At 37.3% G+C, this 19,056-nt stretch overlaps 2 protein-coding genes across 3 annotated transcripts in view; both read right to left on the bottom strand.

Annotated features, from left to right (window-relative positions):
* Positions 1-3,296: 3,296 nt before the first annotated feature.
* zgc:153345 lies at positions 3,297-12,990 on the bottom strand. Its single transcript, NM_001077613.2, has 13 exons — positions 12,690-12,990; positions 12,516-12,604; positions 12,321-12,417; positions 9,294-9,577; positions 7,978-8,141; positions 7,714-7,860; positions 7,256-7,336; positions 7,067-7,169; positions 6,618-6,667; positions 6,386-6,494; positions 6,200-6,284; positions 5,972-6,107; positions 3,297-5,000 (listed from the first exon to the last, which is right to left on the bottom strand). The coding sequence occupies exons 1-13, from the start codon at positions 12,819-12,821 to the stop codon at positions 3,466-3,468; spliced, it is 3,012 nt and encodes a 1,003-aa protein (NP_001071081.2). The 5' UTR covers positions 12,822-12,990; the 3' UTR covers positions 3,297-3,465.
* Positions 12,991-14,648: 1,658 nt separating this feature from the next.
* The window catches only part of mdh2 (malate dehydrogenase 2, NAD (mitochondrial)), a 172,983-nt gene continuing 168,575 nt past the window's right edge, over positions 14,649-19,056 (bottom strand). Inside the window, exons 4-7 of one of the 2 annotated variants that reach the window (XM_068223761.1) lie at positions 19,001-19,056; positions 17,298-17,397; positions 16,698-16,849; positions 14,649-15,148 (exon numbers count right to left, since the gene is read on the bottom strand). The exon at positions 19,001-19,056 is cut by the window's right edge and continues 22 nt beyond it. In XM_068223761.1, the coding sequence (XP_068079862.1) occupies positions 15,017-15,148; positions 16,698-16,849; positions 17,298-17,397; positions 19,001-19,056 (440 nt within the window). In that variant the 3' untranslated portion in view covers positions 14,649-15,016. 2 annotated transcript variants of the gene reach the window in all.

Raw genomic sequence — 19,056 nt, 5'->3', positions numbered from 1 at the left:
GGCTCAGAGAGGTTAACAGGCAGCTCCACTTTCCTTCCAAAGGGGAGGAGCAGCGGCCTCAGAAAACAAATATTGGCAAGTTTACATCATAAAGGATAATGATGAGTGCTGGCATCTTTTTATGATTAGAGTTAATAACAGTTAGTTAGATAGATAGTTTATTAATCTCAAAGGAAATTCAGCAATCTAAATGCAAAAATAAAGGGATATATTAATACTTCATAAGTGAAGCAATTAAATAAGTCAAAACTTTGAACAGTGCAAGTAACAAATGAGTTCAAAGTACAAAAAAAAGAGAAAATGATGTATGATATGAAAACTGTGTGTGCGTGATTTAAGGTTTTATCAGGGTTCATACACACTTTCATTCATTTATTCATTTTCCTTTAGCTTAGTCCCTTAATCATCAGGGGTGGCCACAGCGGAATGAACCGCCAACTATTCTCTTCCAGCCACAACCCACTACTAAGAAACACCCATATACTCATTCACACACACTCATACACTAAGGCCAATGTTCATTTGTTCATTTTCTTTTCGGCTTCGGTCCTTTAATAATCTGGGGTCGCCATAGCGGAATGAACCGCCAACTTATTTAGCATATGTTTTATGTAGCGGATGCCCTTCCAGCTGCAACCCATCTCTGGGAAACATTCATACACACGCACACACTAAATACAATTTAGCCTACCTAATTCACCTATAGCACATGTCTTTGGACTGTGGGATAAACCGGAGCACTCGGAGGAAACCCACACAAACGCGGGGAGAACATGCAAACTCCACACAGAAACGTCAACTGGCCCAGCCGAGGCTCGAACCAGTGACTTTCTGGCTGTGAGGCCACAGTGCTAACCACTGAGCCACTGTGCCTCCATACACATTTTCACTACTAAAATTCCATGAATTGTATAAATCAATTTTCATGACCCAATGTTTCATGTAAGGTCTACAATACTTGTTAAATACAGGGGATATGCAGGAATCAGCAAGTGAAATTCCATACCTTTCAAGACCATTTTTAAGACTCTTTCCATGAATTTTAGGACCCCATGGCCACTTTAGGTTTCAGTTAGTAATACTGGCGACATTTTAACTTACAGTATATTTACTAAATACTGATTGTAAGAAACATTATTTATACAGTATAATGAATAAAAATGCTAATCCAGCAGGTGGCACCTAGAGACAAAGACTATATACATCACTTGCTGTTTTGAATGGGGAAAAGTGTAACGTCAATATGGCACATGAAGCCCCTCCTACTAGTACAGGAGTCAATCATGGATCTCTAATAGACTGGTGACTCTAAAGATGTCTAATGATTGTATGATGACTCAGACCAGAAGAGTTTCTGCAGATTTTGTGAGATTTAAACATTTAGAAACGAAACTAATGAGACAGATGTTGTTTATTTTAATTGGTGATTCGTAATATGAAATTTAAGCGTAAGCTTGGCAAACATTTTTTGTGAATTTTACATTTTCCCATTCAAACAGAATGCCCAAGCATGCTGCCCAAGAGGCATTTCAAAGATGGCCGCGTAAAGTAACTTGCCTAAAAGAGACTTAGAATAGCAATAACGCGTTGCCTAATTACTACATTAAACAAAACAATGTGATGTTAAATCTGTAGCAGGATTTTATACAGCACCACAGAATTGGCATAATAAAGGCAAACTAGAAAATTTAAAATTTAAGACCATGTATAATAGCATTTAAGACTTTTAGTTTTAAGAGCCTTTAATTTCTCTGAATTGGTTTATCAATTTAATACTTTTTAAGACCCCGCAGACTCCCTGAAATAAGAAAAAAAAAACAATCCAAGTTTATTACAGCATATTGTAAAACACGCAACTATCTATTTAGTTTCATTTTGTTTTTATATCTATGTAAAATGTATTTAGATTACACACCACTAATAATGTATGTGATTGGCCAGTAAAGACAACTAAGCTATTTTCAGGCATTAAGATATATGTTAAACAACTGTCCATGAACTTCCATTTTTCAAAACTTTGTGGGTTTTTCTGTTTTTCCAAAATGTTTCCATGCCTGGAAAATGCCATGTTAGAATCTCATGACTGTTCCAGGTTTTCCATGACTGTATGAACCCTGTTTATTTAATTAGTGTTAATGTTTTAATTTTTAAAGTTTTTTTTTTCATTTCTAAATAAAGAAATAAATTAATATTTTTAAAAAAACTGTTTTGGATTTGAATTGCAAGTTCAAAACTAACTATAGATGTTCAAACAACTATAGATGTTTTCGTAAAATACTCTGCAGAATCACCTTTTATCTCTAACAGTTCATTTAAGGATCCTTTCTTAGTCAATTCTGCTCTGATTGGTTAGATGGCCAAGTCCTTGTTACTGGTCAGTTGCTTAAGCATGTCATGATTTTGCCAACTATGATGCGATCCTGGAACATTAGTTTTGTTTAAAAATGTAATAAATACCTATTTCATATCCTGAAACCCAATCATAACTGTAAATTATTCACAAAATCAAAGGGGAATAATAGTTGGATAACAATCATATAAACCTAACCGTAAACCTAAACTTAACATAAACGGTAAACATATCCCTTAATTCTGATTGGCTGATTGGAATGTTGTTCCAGGAACATAGATGTTAATCCAGGAACATGACCTGCTTATTCAATTCAGGTTGACTGTTGCTTACTGTGTCAAAAGAAGCGAATGGTCATTTTTTAACATTTTGAGCCCTTTTTGATTGGTCTATTGTCTTGAGTCAATGGTTCATCACATGAAAAAAACTATAAGAAAATCCTATGCAGTCAGTCAGAGGTGGAACATAGTTGTTTCTAGTTTATTTGGCACACAGTGGTTTTTTTTGCAGCGAGTTTCATATGATTATAATTGAACCACTGAAGTCACATGGAATGTTTTGAGAAAGTTTTTGGTTTCTGTTCTGGAGCATCTCTGGACCAATTCTGCCTAAGGAAAACCAGAGCCAAAATATTATCATTTGTGTTCAAGGATGAAAAAAAGATCTCAGGAGATTGGAGCAACATGAGGGTGATGAATTAATAGCATAATTTTCATTTTTGTGTGAACTGACTCTTCAAAGCAGGGGTGCCCAAACCCGGTCCTGGAGGGCCGGGGTCCTGCACAGTTTAGCTCCAACTTGCCACACACACCTGCCAGGACATTTCTAGCCAACCTACTAGAATAGCTAGCCCAGGTGTGTCTGAATGGGGTTGGATCTAAACTATGCAGGACACCTGGCATACCTTGTATAAAAAAATAAAATAAAATAAAAACACAAAAAAGTGAACTATTAAAACAGATTTTATTAAGAACAAAGATAATTTGTGACAGTTCACAAACGTAAAACACAAATAAAAGCACTGTTCCATAAATAATAATTAAATATATTCAAATAAATCCAGATCTCAGAAATTAGGAACTGATATTTAAACAATAAAAACAAAAGAACTGAATTTAAAGAGGTAAGGGGTTCCAGGCAGACATGCGCACCTCATGCGATGGCCAACGCGGAGAGTCTCTGTAGCGCCTTCTGGTGATCGATCGCTTGAACTTAAAGACTGGAGGGGAAAGATCACAAGGCAGTAGGTTACTTCTGTCATCTTCAGAAATCACACCATCTTGTGCCAAAGAAACAAATGGCTGGAAATCAAATGGAGGTGTGGTGTTCAGCCATGAGGGGCTTTCTTTCTCATTTTCAGGCAGAGGAGAGATCTGATCTTTTCTTAAGTCATCAACATCTCCAAACAGATTCAATGGCACCATCTCCTGAAGGAACATTGGAGATGCAATATCTGGTGAAAGAACTTCTGTAAGAACATCTGAATCATGACAATCATCTTCCTCCTGACCACCAATCTGGCACTTCTGATCCAATAGTTTGTGAAGATCAAGCTCCTCAACATCTTGGTTGGTTTTCTTGCACTGAAACTCACATTCAGTTTTGTCAGATGCAGACAAAATCAGATCTTGGTTTGGGTTTTCGAATGAAATCAGAGAATCGACGTCTACTTCATTTGTCGGTTGAGCTTTAGGGGAGTTTTGTGGCCCCTTACATATATCCTGACTAATTAAATCATTGATCGGCTCATGATCAACTGATTCCACTCCAGAGTCTGGGCTAGCGTCGCATAAACCAAGGTAAGCTTGATTTGCCGGTGGAGATCCCACTGGATCCTGCTCTGCTTCTCTCTCTGGTACACCATCATGACTGATGGAGCGTCCGAACCTCCGGGCACCTTGCCTTTTAAGTCGTGCTGCTGCCTTTTGAAGGGATTCCTGTGGTTTGTCCCGAAACTGAGGTGCTGCACGGGAGGTTCGGAGCAGCAAGGTCAAAGCACTAAAACCTCGAAGTCGCTCAGCCATGGATAAGCGCTGATGGGGTCGTTTAAAACCAAGAGTTGAATCTGCCATTTTGTCTTGTTTATAGTTTTTAAGTGTTTTAACGCTCCCTTTCGTCTCTTGTGCTTCTTTGCTACCCACTTTCTTTTCCGCTGTAACATTGTCATGTTCATTTGAAAGAGTCAGACTTTCGAACATTGGCCAGACGCTGTCTTCCATCTCAGGTTCGGCTCCAACTACTTCCTTTTCTAAATCAGCCAATGCATGAGTACATGACTCCAGCGTCACCTCAGGCAAGCTTATGGATCTACGAGGACGAGATCGGTTCTTAAAGCTGTTCTTAACCTTTTTAGACTCTTTACGTGGTTGCTCTTCCAGCTGCTTCACTTCTGGCTCATTCTTTACTTCTGTGCCTGCATTCACTTGAAAGCCTTCGTGTTGAGTGACGGGTTGTATTAGCTCACATTCTGCCAATGGTTCAAATTTCTCACTTTCAAGTACGGTCCAGCATTCATCATCACAGGGTACCTCACTGTCCTGTCCTTGAATACAAGACACCTCAGATCTTGTGTTTGGACAGTCATTAGGGCTTTCAGCAAAACTGCAGTTGAGAAGATCCGGGTCATCATCCACCTCACTTCCAACAACAACTGGAAGATAAAAATAAAATGTTTAGTTTGCAAGAGAGAAAATACGATTCTAAACTACTACCTTCAAGGTTTTTCCTCATTTTTCTTGTAAGGGCGTACTCACACTATGTACAGTTGCCTTAAACCGGGCCAATGCACGCTTGTCCCCCCTCCCATCTCCCCTGACGGCCCGCACTCACATTACATTTCGGCCTTGGCACGCTTACATCATCGATGGTGCGCTGTTCAGTAAGCGTTCTTGTTCAGCACAGAGGAGATTTCTTCAGTCATGTTGTTTAAGTCGTTTAATATGCAGTGACACACAGTCAAATATTTCGCAGAACAGATCCGTCACTTTTGACGCTCATAAACACTCAAAGTCCTCGTGCTGCAGGAATTAGGAGGTTTGCTGAAGGTGCAGCAGTTGTGCAGTAAGGGGTTTGAGTCTTTAATCAACTACAACAGTTTGCGTTCATTGAACAGTAAGAATGATTAATAAATCCATAAGAAACGGTCCCTTAACAGTCATGTCGCGTCTTTAGTTTCGGGCTCAGGCACGTTTTGCACTCACACACAAGCGTACCGTGCCTGAGCCCAATTCAGAGCACTCGCACTTCTCAAACGATCCAGGTAACGGTCCTGGGCACGGTTTGGATGGCATAGTGTGAGTAGGCCCTAAAGCTTAGCTTCAGCCTCGATTTAACTCACCTGTAAATTTTAAAGTAATACATAAGACCTTGACTGGCTAGTTCAGCAGTGTTTGATTAGAGTTTGAGCTAAACAAAACAGTGAACCTCTGGGGCCAGAGTTTAGAGCCACTACATTAATAAAAAATTAAAAATCGAAAACCAATTCTGTCCCTTATTTTTAACTGAAATAATGTTTACAAAACAGACTAATGTAAATAAAAATGTAATGGCACTTAAATTTCATTTGTGTTTATGTCGATTCAAATAAAAATCACTCAAAAAAATATAAAGATGGAACCAAACCTCCTTCTGGTCCATCAATGAGGATAAACGGTATATTTGAAGATAATTCAGCATTGGTAAATGGTGCACCACTTTTAGTGTTAGGCTGTTCTTCTAAACCGTTTTCAAGGACTTTGTCTGCTGGTGAAACTGAAAGCTAAACATATATACAAACAGATCATTAAAACATTACAACTAAAAGTTAAAACAATGATAAAACATAATCAGTTAAAAAAAAAAAAAACCTACATTGCTACTGTTGCTGCCACTGGACACAGTAAAAAATCTAAGAGACTTCCTTCTCCGATTCACCTTTTCTTCTTGTCCTGGAGGCCTGAAAATCCCAGAACACACAGATAAGATGACTGACACTCTTTGAGGACTAGACGTCATCCCTAAAAATTTGTTTTTCAAATCTGGCACAGTATGGTGTACTTAAGTGATTTCCTCTGATCTCTGGTGTGGCTTCTCTTTTTGGTTGTGGTGGGAGTGGGATCTTCATTACTACAATTATCCTCAAGGGGGCTGCGGCTGTCTACAGACTCTAGAAATATGCAAACCAACTTTTTTGTTATTCAAAGACCAACTAATTAAGCTAGTAAAATACATAATTAAGTCTAAATAATAAGTTAATAAATACACAGATCAATAGACAAGACAGATTAACCTTGGGTGATGGTTGTGGTTGTGTCCTCTCTTAGATCATGCAGAGACCGCCTAAACAATAATAAACATATGAGCACAGAAATATGTTTCTGTACACAACACGTGCCTTTTGCAACTAGTTATTGAAGGTATCTGACAACCAGACAACTCTTATACTTGAATAAAAAAATAAGCTGCAAACAACAGGCAGCGCAGTGGGTAGCACAATCGCCTCACAGCAAGAACGTCACTGGTTCGAGCCCCAGCTAGATCAGTTGGCGTTTCTGTGTGGAGTTTTTAAATTGGTGTGCAAGAGCGTGCGGGTGCTTCTCAGTGTTGGATTGCGACTGCAAGAGCATCGCTGCGCAAATAATGTGCTAGAGAAGTTGGCAGTTCATTACGCTGTGACGACCGCTGATTAATAAAGGGGCTAAGCCGAAAAGAAAATTAATGAATGAGTTGGAAAAATACCTTTTCCTTGCTGATCCTTCAAGCTCAGGAAGAGATTCCTCGGCAGCTTTGCGTTTGACTGTAACTGGTGACTGAGGAGTGGGGCTTTTTAAAAGAAGAGTCTCTGTTGAGCAAATCATTTTTTTTTTTGGTTAAGGCACAATAACTAACTAGAAGATGCTTACAAATATGCAAAATACTGTGGCTCACCTGATGCGACACCCAAGACAATTGCTGGTTCAGTGGGAGTACGACACGGCTTCAATTTGGAAAAAGCATCTACAAATATTTCTGAGAGAATAACTTTTGATTAAAACTGCAACTTTATTTATAAAAAAAACAGGCGAAATGATAAAACTGAGTAATCTTTTAATCTAACAAACTATTAAATCTAGTAGTTCATTAAGAAGATTAATCTAATATGCTGATTTGGTGTTCTAAAAACATTTATCATCAAATGCTGTGCTGTTTATTTTCAATATACATTTTCTTTAAGAACATTTGATGAACAAAAATATTTTTTATATCCACCTTACATTAAATGTTATAAAATAAACATGATTTCATAAAAATAACCATGATACCCCCAGAGTTATGATTTATAAAAAAAGAAAAAAGACTGATGAGCAGCCCTAAAAGCCTTCATTACAATCACATCAAAGTCTCACCACCAACACTTCGCCTTCGTTGTCTTCTCAGACTTCTGTAAACACTGAGTCCAGTCCTCTTACTAAACATAGTGCCACCCACAGGAGACGGTGTCCCAATTCCCCCTGTTGATTTTGATGGCTCCAGCAGACATGATGGAACAACACCTGAAAAGACAAAGTTCACTTAGATATTTAGTTTGCCCAAATAAACTTATCAACCTATTGCTGCAACCAGCAAAGGATGAGTAACTAATTGTTAATGCTAATCTTATACATAATTACCAATGCGATCTGCATTAAGAATGAGTGATTTGATCACTGAGGTCTGCTGGTCTAAATGTTTCTCAGTGTCCAGAGTGAGTTTGTTGGGTTGTGTTGGACACTGCAGCAGGTTAGGAGCAATAACAACAGCCAGGCTGCTTGCATCCATTCTGTTCTCACTGCATCTGAACAAAGACAAATGAGGAAATGAGCTTCTTTACTATGCGTTTGTCTAAGATTAAGTATCACATTTAACAATTCAGCCAACATAAAGGGACAGTTCAAAACTGGAAATTCTGTCATTATTTACTCTGTCATTTATTACAAACTTGTTTTGGGTCTTTTTTCTTCTGTTGAACACAAAAGGAGATATTCAGAGGAAGGCTGGAAACCGGCAGCTATTTAATTCCATAGTATTTGTTTTGGCTACTATGAAAGTCAATGGTTACTGATTTCCAGCTTTCTTCTAGATACCTTCTTTTAGGTACCACAGAAAAAAGTAACGCATAAAGGTTTGAAACCACTTGAGGCTGAGCAATTAGGGAATTGTTATTTTTGGATGAATGATCCCTTTATCTCTAATATTACAAACAAATCAGACTCATTTATCATTTGCACAGATCCAAAGTCTATAAACACGATTCCCACTTTAAATCAAATATAAAATTCCTTGACTTTGACTAAAATGCTAAATTTATAGACTGGTGAGAGCATTTACTTGCTGACAATTTTCTGTGTGTAAAAGGAATAAAATGGAAGTGAAACATAGTATATCATGATTACAATAGGCATCAAAACAGCATAAGAGGATACAAATACAGTATAGAAAAATTACTTTGATAAACAACAACACAAATCCCTGATATTCTAATTCAAGGACAAATAATATATATAAAAATTCCCTGATTTTTGATGGTCAGCAGCTCAGATACATTCAGCCAATATGGGGCTGAGTCAGGCAACCAGACCTTTACCACTGGAAAACACTGATATGTTCTGGCACATTTGGTCATCCCTCTGGAATTTTCTTGAGGATACTTAGTGATTGTCTTTCTAAATTTGCTTTATAAATTCCTTTTATTTTTGTCTTTACTTTGAAGCATTCATTTGCGTTTGAATGTCAAACAAAAACTGTTGTACTTGTGTTAAGAGATAAGAGCTCTGTTAAAGAATTTAATTTTAAAAAAATTATTCCCGATTCAATTTCTCCAAAAGAGCTTTCCACAATGTCCATGACCTGTGGAAACCCTGTATAAAAGACCAAATGTGCCCTACCAAATGACATTCAGGAGTACGCTGCTTTTTTCTTTTTCCCAAACAGCAAACAAATGTAAAACCTGTCTGCAACTTGACGCAGAAAAGTGCAGAGATATCGGAGTGCACAAGCGTTGGATGAAGGAAACAAAGCTGTTATAAGAAGAGTTGTTCTGTTTCTGGCCCCCTCCTGGTCATGTGTCATCTCAAGCCCCTGAGCCTGAATCAGGGGGATCTGAAGGTCTGTAGGGATGAGGGGCGATGACAGCTCACGCAGGAACTGCTTGATGAGAGAGGCAACATCACTGGCCTGCAGGAGGGATGAATGTGGCGGAAGGAAAACTGGCTTTCCCTGCTCCAGATCTGCCTATGAACGAAAAGCATTTGGTATTCGTGTTACTGCAGATCATTTTAAACATGTTAAAGTGCTATTTGCGTTTTAGGTGTACACTACGTCTAAAATGTTAGGCATGATTACATTTGTCAGTGTTTTAAAGTTTCATATTTTCCTCCAGGAAACGTGTATTTATTAAGAAATACATCAAAACTGTAATATTATGAAAATATATATATATTTCAATATATATTTAAAGGGCCATGAAACCACTCGTTTCAGCAGGGTGTTTTCACACCTCTAGTTTGGAAAAGGTCAGGAAAGTGGGTGTGTCTAGCTCTGTTTGGGTGGGAGTGTCGATAAGGGAAAAGGGGATTTGAATAAAAATGGGAGTTTCCATTTGGGCATGCGCTGAATTTCACAGAGGAAAAACAAACACACACGCAGGGGAGAAAGACAGTGACTGTTTAATGATGGTGGAATGTTTGATACCGCACGTTTTAAAAGAGAAAAAAAACTCTGCATTTCTCTGTAACTCAGATGGACTCGGCAGGTCGGAAGGCCGTGTTTGTATAGACCAGGGGTTCTCAACTGGTTTGGCCATGGGACCCACATTTTTACATGGTCATCAAGCCGCGACCCAAATTTTCAGGAACTAAAATACAATTTTAGGAATTATAATTAATTTGTATTTATTTGTTACCATACACAAGTATTGACTGATAAATCATGAAAAAAACAATTACAAATAAACTATATTTTATTGCTGTCGTTTAACAAAATGTGTCAAATTATAGAAAAATTACAAAGTAAAAACAAAAAATACTGCAAACAGTGGTTAGGGCAAGGAAATGTTCAGTTACCGTTAACTAAAACTGAACTGTTAATAAAACATGTTGTTTTAATTTAGAAGGTTTCATGCTCACTTGTGAGAGCACCTCACTACCTATGACACACTGAGGCTTTAAGTCTTTTTTTTTTCTTGTCAAATATTTAAATCCATGCTTTACATATTCAGGGTCATACATGTGCATTTGTAGCTTTAATTAAATGAAATTTCACATGTCAAACAGTACTGTTGTTGTGCACGCATTTCAAAATAAAAGTCAAAATAAGCTTAAAATTAAACTTATTTTTTTTGACCACACACTCCGCGACCCACCAGTTGAGAAACACTGGTATAGACTATCCTGTCACAAAATGCGGCGAAAATTAAACACGACGGTCGCAATAGCTTGCTTGCAGTGTTCACGTTTACACTCAGAAAGCAGCATTACAGATCTTTCAGCCCATTATATTGTAGCGATATTAATGTAAACTTAAGTAACTTAGAAATCATTTTGACTATGGTCTGTCTTTAAACACTGAAAGAGTACTGCTGACGATACCAACTATAACTTTGCTATCTGACTGAACAAAGAGAGGGCACTGATCGCACACACTTACCAAATCTGTCGAGGCAGGACTATTAACACATACTGGAGCTGCGTCTTTTTTTAAAGGAGACGAGCAGCAAATTCAGATTTCACAATTTCCAGATGCGAAAAGCTCTCGAGTAAAAAAATGTTCCGTACAAACGCATTTCTGCCACGTGTCGTGTGCACTGATAGCTGGAAAATTAAAACAAAACCTTCGTTGCAGCAAATTATAAACGCAACACTGACGACCCGTATCTCCAAATAATTCATATTCTTTCCCCACTTCTTTTGGCAACACAACTTGTCGTCTCTCTGCAGTTTAAACACTATTTCAGATACAAAATGTCTTCGAAGCTAGCATGTGTATTAATGAAGTTGCACGCATACACAATAGAGCGCACATTGATTGGTTTGAACCAAGTCTGACTCATGAATTTATGCAGCACACTCAGAGACGTAATACGGTACTCCCAGGTACAGACGTCCAATCAACACGCTGGAATACACGCTAAGATCTCATGGCCGTGACGCAGCTTAAAAAATTTGTTTTAAACCAGGAGTACGAATTTACTTGAAATAACGCAAAAACAACCAATTTTCACTTTTTAGTGAAATAAGTGTCCTAATGGTGTTTTTAGCAGTGTGGGACACAAATACGACTGTCAACATCTCAAAAAATGTGTTTTGGTGTTTCGTGACCCTTTAAAGGTTACTTTGTGATGCCAAATCTTGTCATAAGACCCTTCGAAAAACATCTCAATATGCAGATTTGATGCCAAGTTGTTGCTGGTCCCCTAATGATAATAGTTCTTTGTATTTCCAATATTGAAATTAGTTTTTACAGCTTATCTTTCTTTTAGAAAACACTTTTTTAATCAATGCAATGTTCAAAAGATCTGCTTTTATTTAAAATAACTTATGGTATTAATCTTTACTGAAATTAAAGCCAGTTTAATACATCCTTGCTGAATAAAATTTGGCATCTTTCCATTACAGTGATAAGTATTGTGGTTTAAACAAAAACTTTAAGCAGCACAACAGTTTTCAACATTGATAAAAAGAAGTTTCTTCAAGATGAAAGCAAAACATTAGACAGTTTCTAAAGGGTTGTGTGACACTACAGACTGGTATAATGATGGTAAATAATCAGCTTTATCATCACAGGAAAAACATACACGTTAAATATATAAAATTAGACAACAGTTAACTTTACTTTATCTGATACTAATATTTTTATTATACTGTTGTTTTTTTGTTTAAATAAATTAACGTTAATCATTATCAGAAAAACTGGTGTAACATAAATTACTGCATAAATTTAACACTTGTCAGTGACATTTTGACTGATTTTAACTTACCCTCAGAGCTCTGATCCGAGTAAGAGATCCAGTCTTCCTGAAAAGACCCTCTGTATTGAGATGCTGTGACAGAAACACACAGGCCTCAACCAAGAACCTGAAAACCAGCACAAGAATCTGTCAACTACTGTCACATATGTAAAAGCCAGCTTCAGATTTCGTTATCTAATAAACAAGTGATGTTATTAAACATACCGAGGTACTGTACCGCCATTGTCAGGCAGGTCATGCTGAGGGAGCAAGTGCAGGTCACGTCCAAAAGCAAAGCGTTGGGACGCGTTCTCCTGAGAGACAAATTCAGCATCTGTAAATTCCACTACACTTATTAGACATCGAATAAATGCCCATCCTTGCAAATGGGGTTTATACCTGACACAAGGTTTGTTCGCAGTTTGAATTTCCATTTAGAAAATTTTTCCAGTTTTTCACGCGAATTCCGACAGCTTTGAGCGCCTGAATGATCGCCACCACGCGCACACGCTCTTCCGTTAAACCACCCATAATTTAACGTCCTGTACCGCTACAAACCTTACTGTTTAAATCCAAAGTGTATTGATTAAAATAATATAAATGTACTTAAACGGATAAATCATGGAAGCGGTCAATTTTTGTTAACTAGCACCGCGCAGCCTCGGAGATGTTTTCGTATGGACTGCTTGTAGTGATTGGTGGCAGGTAGTTTCCGCTCGTCACCACGTATGCAAATTACCAAACTTAATTCAAATAAGCCAACGTGAGACAAACAAATTCTCGAAATATTTCGTCTGACAGTTATGTTTTACATAATAAAAATAACGTTTGATTCAACCTTCTTTAATCAAATGTAGAAAACTACACGAAGAGACCATAATCATATAGTGAATACATTAAAAAATGAAACCTTATTGTAAAGTGTGACCATCAAACTCAAGTGCAGACTTTAACTTGAACTAATAATGTTTGCTCGGATGTGCTCATTGATTTAAACCGTGTAAGCTGCTGATGTTTGAATACAAGACTGCTATAGACAATTTCAATGTGGTGATGCCATTAGCCCATGAATATTTCCAGCTTGTTGTCTAACTATTTAATAACCAACAAGAGCCAATTCAATAATAACATAACATTATTTATCAATATTTGTACCTTTTTGGATTCTTTGAAGATACAGAAATGAAAAATGTAAAAGAGGAAATACGTTAGAACCAATATTGTTTACATCCCTCAAAATAGTCACGCACAATTTGACAAAATTGAAGAAAGGATTTGATCTAGTGTTGACTACTGTGTGTATACGAAAAAATAAGATGGTAACTGAAAAGCGTAGTATTTTAATGGAAAACATGTAGAAAGGGTACAGAAGTCTCATGGCACAATCTTTGATACCACATTAAAGTTCCAGCAGAACTCAGAAGCTGTTAAAGTGAATCAGATAATGTATGTTCCTGTGGAGAAGAAAATATACAGAGAACTTTTAATACTACCTATATTGAGAGTAGATTAAGCCTAATTCCCTTTATGCTGGTTCTCCTCACTCCGAGAAAGACAAGAATCGCCTTCATATATAGAGATTATAACCTTAAATAAGCAACTTTTAATTTTTTTATTATGTGGGCTTTCCTTATTGCTGTAGTTTTTTGTAGTATTATTATACTTATGAAGCATGCTGTATTGTTTTTTTAATATTGTAAGTGATTTGTCTCTGTATGTGTCTGCTGTGTAATCTAATTGCCCTAATCTATTATTATATCTAATGTCTGCCCTAATCTAATTGCCCCTTGTGGCATTAACAATGTTGTTAAACACACACACACACACATATATATATACATATATATATATATATATATATATATATATGTATATATACACACACACATACACACACACAAACATGCATTCTTTATAAAGACAAACTACCTATAAATGAATCTTTTTGGTGGTGAAACATTTTTTATAAGCAACTTTGTATACACAAGGCACTTGTTGTGTAATAGTGTAGTGTGGTTTATTCACTTTCTTGGCATAAAAATGAACACCATTTAAAGCATATCAAAGTATTGTTGTGGACGATATAAGGTCCATCTTTTGAAGACCACAATAGCTACTTCCAGCAGGGTAACACACTATGCCTCAAAGCTCAAATACCATCAAACTGGTTTCTTTAAACAAGACAGTAAATTTACCATCACCAAAAAAAAAAATCAACATAAAAGAGCACATTTGGTATGTGGTGTAATGGGAGATATGCAGGTGTATCTGAGAAATCTACAACCGCTTAATGTAACCATGTCAATATAGACCACAAAGTCTATAATAATTCTATATAAAGAAAGAAAGAGGCTTGAATGAAGATTAGACAGTGGATCTTTGTTTAGAAAAATAACACTGACAGTACGATTACTCAGAGCCATTTCTGTTTATGTAAAACTCATTCACATTGATTTAAGAGTCGTTCAAAGTGCTTTTTTTTTTATCAACAACAACAGAACACAGGTCAAGACCTCAAAGAAAAATAGCAACATTATGAATGGTGTGAACTTAAAAGCAAAAGATTTAGCTCAGTTGATAAACCGTTTTTATTGATGGCTGGTTTGGACCAATTTAATCTGCATCTTTGAGCATGATGAAAATACATATTTTGGGAACCCTGTTGATGAATGACGACTCAGCTTCATAAATAAATGACATTTCACAGGTAGTGCACCAGTCGCAGATCACTTCATGTTTGCTACAAAGTCTTCTCCTTTCTTGATGGAGCCCTTCAGCTCAGTCATGGCATCAGCCACAAGCTTCTCCTCAAATGCAGAGAGCTTCCCAAGGCCAAGGTTCTTTTCAATGCCATTTTTCTGGAAAGAGAGAAAGATTTTCTTTTAATATTTTAAAAACGCATAAAAGCTATATTTAACAGATCATTATTATTCTGACCTTGTGTGCTCTTAAATTGATAATTCCAAACCAACTTGATTTAGGCCCTGTATACACTAATACGTTTTAGTTTTAAAACAGTGTTTTAGAATGAAAACAATCCACATCCACACTGGCGTTTCACCTAGCGCTTCTGAACAGCCCCTCAATCCACACTATACCTCTAAAAACACATCATGCGACCACACACACACTCTGGCATGCACAGCAGAGTATGCGTGCATCTGAGCTCCAGGCAGTCAGCAGGTGCTTTGAGCACATCTACCCAGTTGAGAGCTGCGCATATTGGATAAATTATCAAGGATCTACCACTGGATCTTATCTCTATATTTGTTAAATGTAGACAACAAGATGAATTAAATATTACATCTGACATATTCCCTGACTTTGGTCTTTTGAATCTATTAGCCTACTTGTTCTCAGGTAACGCATTTTGGCTGAGCGCAAAGATAAAGTTAATATATTAATTAATATATTAATTAATGTAACCGCGGACACAGATTCTGCACATTTGACTGTTTGCTTGCATTTAATTCCTATAATCTAAAAACTTTTTGTATGTTATACTTTTATAAATGGCCATTACTGATTATTAAAACTGATACATTCATCAAAATAAAAAGTGTGTTTCGCTTTTGTGTTACAGGCTCCGTTTTGTTAATAATATGCACACAGTGAAGATGACGGTCATTAAATATGTAGCTACACGATGCCTTAACATGTTTGGTGTCTGTTAAGTTGCTAATATCAAAATGAAAATAGCAGCTCCTCATATCATGTTTTCATTTTTGGTGTTAAGACAGTGAAACAACATAGCAAGGATGATGTGAATAAGGTTATAAAGTACACCGTTCCCTTTGAAGATTTACCCGATGTGTCCTCTGGAGTTTGTTTTCCATATCAAACTTGCGAATTCTGAACTTACAGTTCAGTCCTGCATCCTTTCCTTGTGTGTAGGCTGCTTCATTTTGAGGAAAAAGACCCGATCTAATGTCTGCAGGCTCACTTCTGTTTTCAGATGTGTCCGTTTTCCCTCCATCCACACTAACACAGAGCAGCAGCTTTTAAAAATCTGCGTTTTCAAAACGCTCCGTTTTTGGTGCTCGAAAACTTTGGTGTAGTGTGGACGGATGGTGTAACCGTAGCAAAACTTAAGTGTTTTAAAACTAAAACATGTTAGTATAAATGGGACCTTACATGCTCTGGTGAAATTTGAAAATTGTTGGAAATCTGTAATCATCGACTTCCATAATATTGGTCTCTCCTATTATAAATGTCAATGGTTACAGGTTTTCAGCTTTCTTCAAAATATCTTCTGTTGTGTTTAGCAGAATAAAACAAAAAGACAACTCAAACTGGTTTGGAACAAGTCAAGAGTGAGTAAATGATGACAATTGTATATTTTGAGTGAACTACCGCTTTAAAATAAGATGAAGTAATATCTAAAAAGGAGCATCTATTTAGACTCACCCCGAGCAGAAGAGGTGTAGAGAAATATTTGCATTCGGTTTCCTCAGATCTCACAAATGAGCATTCAACAACACCCTCTTTTCCATTCATGGCATCGAGGAGGGAGAATGTGAACCTGGCTCCAGCATAGGCCATGGACAGAGTGGCAGAGCCTATGAACATAGATGTATTAAGTTTAAAGATTAAAATTCATATTCCAGAGGATCGCCATTATAAAATGTCAGTGACAAAAGAAAAGCTTTAGAGCGCCTAATTCATCTAGAAAACACTGTCAATCATCAACCATCAGTGACAAAATGTTTAGAGCACTTTATTCATCCAGAAAACACTCCATCTTTAAACGTCAGTGACAATGTTGGGAGCAGGGGTGTCCAAACTCAGTCCTGGAGGGCTGGTGTCCTGAATAGTTTAGCTCCAACTTCCTTCAACACACCTGCCTGAAAGTTTTTAGTATACCTAGAAAGAGCTTAATTTTCTGGATCAGGTGTGTTTAACTGGGGTTAAAACTAAAATATGCAGAACACAGGTCCTCTAGGACCATGTTTGAACACCTCTAGTTTAGAGCATTTTATTAATTTAAAAAAACAGTTCAGCTCTCACCTGCACCAGCTTTAGCCTTCACAACCTCAGTTCCTGCTTCCTGGATCCTGCCTGTCAAAGCAGAGAGCTGATCTGCAGGGAACTCAACCTTAGGAGTGCACTGAAAACAACATGGGGAAAAAATATCAATCAACAACATCTGGACAGCAAACCGCTGTGACCATATGAAAAATCGTCAACTATTTGACAATCATTATAAATAAATCAAAACCACAACATAAAACAAAGATTAGTCACGTTGCTTTTCACCTAATGTTTAGTAAAGCCATGGTCACACTAGAGCAGGGATGGGCAAACTTGATACTCGAGGGCCGGTGTCCCTGCAGAGTTTTGTTCCAACTCTAATCAAACACACCTGCTTGTAGATTTCTAGTGATCTTGAAGACACTGATCAGCTTGTTCAGGTGTGTTTGATTAGTGTTGGAGCTAAACTGTGCAAGACACGGGCCCTCCAGGACAGAGTTTGCCCATCCCTGCACTACAGTTTGAGTATGCGAAATTCATACGGCGCGGATGATGATTAGATATCGACAGAGCGACAGATTGCTCCATATTTTACAATTATTTACAGAGGGCTCATGTTTTGATCTTATATTGGTCTCACGCAATCAAGTGATGTAATTTCACAGGTCAGAGTTCAACAAGCTTGAACTAGAATGTAGCGGCATGTGAAACGTGTTGCACGAACTTGCATTTTCGGTTTGCTGTATTCGCACGAATGAATGGAAGTCTATTGGGCAGTAAGTATAGGGTGACCGCGGCTTAAGAGTGTGCGATTTCGAATGAAGCCAATGATACTGCATAGTGGGCGGGGCTACGAAATACCAGCAGACCCAATGAAGACCCAGTGTAATTAAAGCGGTTAGAAAAAAAAAATCATTTTCGAAGAACTACTGGGAGTGACTTCATTTTAAATAAACTCATATTCCAGGTACGTTTTTGAGTTTGGGTTCATTAGTGTAGTAAAAACAACTTTAAACTACAAACCGGCTACGTAATAGCAAAGTGTGGCCCTGAGGTGTCATTTACACTGTGTATTTATTTTGTTTATTTTTTCTGCTTATGCTTGGTGTCTACATAATTCCAGCACCTTGAAAAAAACATTTGGAAAAGGCCTAAAGACCCTTTTTAGTTCGGAAATGCTGGTGTTCTATTTTAGTGTAGATCGACTGAAACACAGACTTTTGAAAACAGAGGTATGGCAATCCATAAATCGCTCTCTGGCTGGTCTTCTGAACTATTGCATATGGTTCCCTCTCATATGACTATTACACAAGCAGTAGACTGGAAATACAGGTGCCGGCAAAATATTCAAATGCTCAGCGAGTGTGAATGGTCACCTATGATTGGTTTTAGACCGTATAGTGTGGAACAAAATCATTTTTTTGAAACGCAATAAAAAGGAGTCTGGATGAGGAGCGTTTTCATTCTATAACGCAGTATTAACATGAAAACACACTAGTGTAAACAGCACCAGAGTCTACATTTTTTGGACATTTTCTTGGGATTTTAACCTGTTGATATAAATCACCTAATGAAAACATGGAATACTCTAAAAATTGCTACTGTTCAAAATGCTGCATTCAGTATTTCAAACTCAGGTATTTTAATGAAAGAAGAAACATTTCACAGTTCGTTTAGAGGGGACTTTATGATAAAATACTTTACATGCTTATTAAAAAAATAATACAGTTCTTCCTCACCTGTGAAATGAGAGGAATGATGGTTATTCCAGCATGACCTCCAACAACGGGTACAT

This window comes from Danio rerio, chromosome 10, assembly GCF_049306965.1.
Source record: "Danio rerio strain Tuebingen ecotype United States chromosome 10, GRCz12tu, whole genome shotgun sequence".
NCBI lineage: Eukaryota > Metazoa > Chordata > Actinopteri > Cypriniformes > Danionidae > Danio > Danio rerio.
The sequence above is the reverse complement of the archived record's forward strand: the minus strand, read 5'-3'. Positions and strand labels throughout refer to the sequence as shown.

Bases quoted from the DNA above. Each gene is read 5' to 3' on its own strand.
- zgc:153345 (NM_001077613.2), bottom strand. From the start codon at position 12,821: ATGGGTGGTTTAACGGAAGAGCGTGTGCGCGTGGTGGCGATCATTCAG. The intron at 12,605-12,689 runs GTATAAACCCCA...TTTGTCTCTCAG, and splicing joins GCGAACAAACCTTGTGTCAG to GAGAACGCGTCCCAACGCTT. The intron at 6,285-6,385 runs GTACACCATACT...TGGGATTTTCAG, and splicing joins GATCAGAGGAAATCACTTAA to GCCTCCAGGACAAGAAGAAA.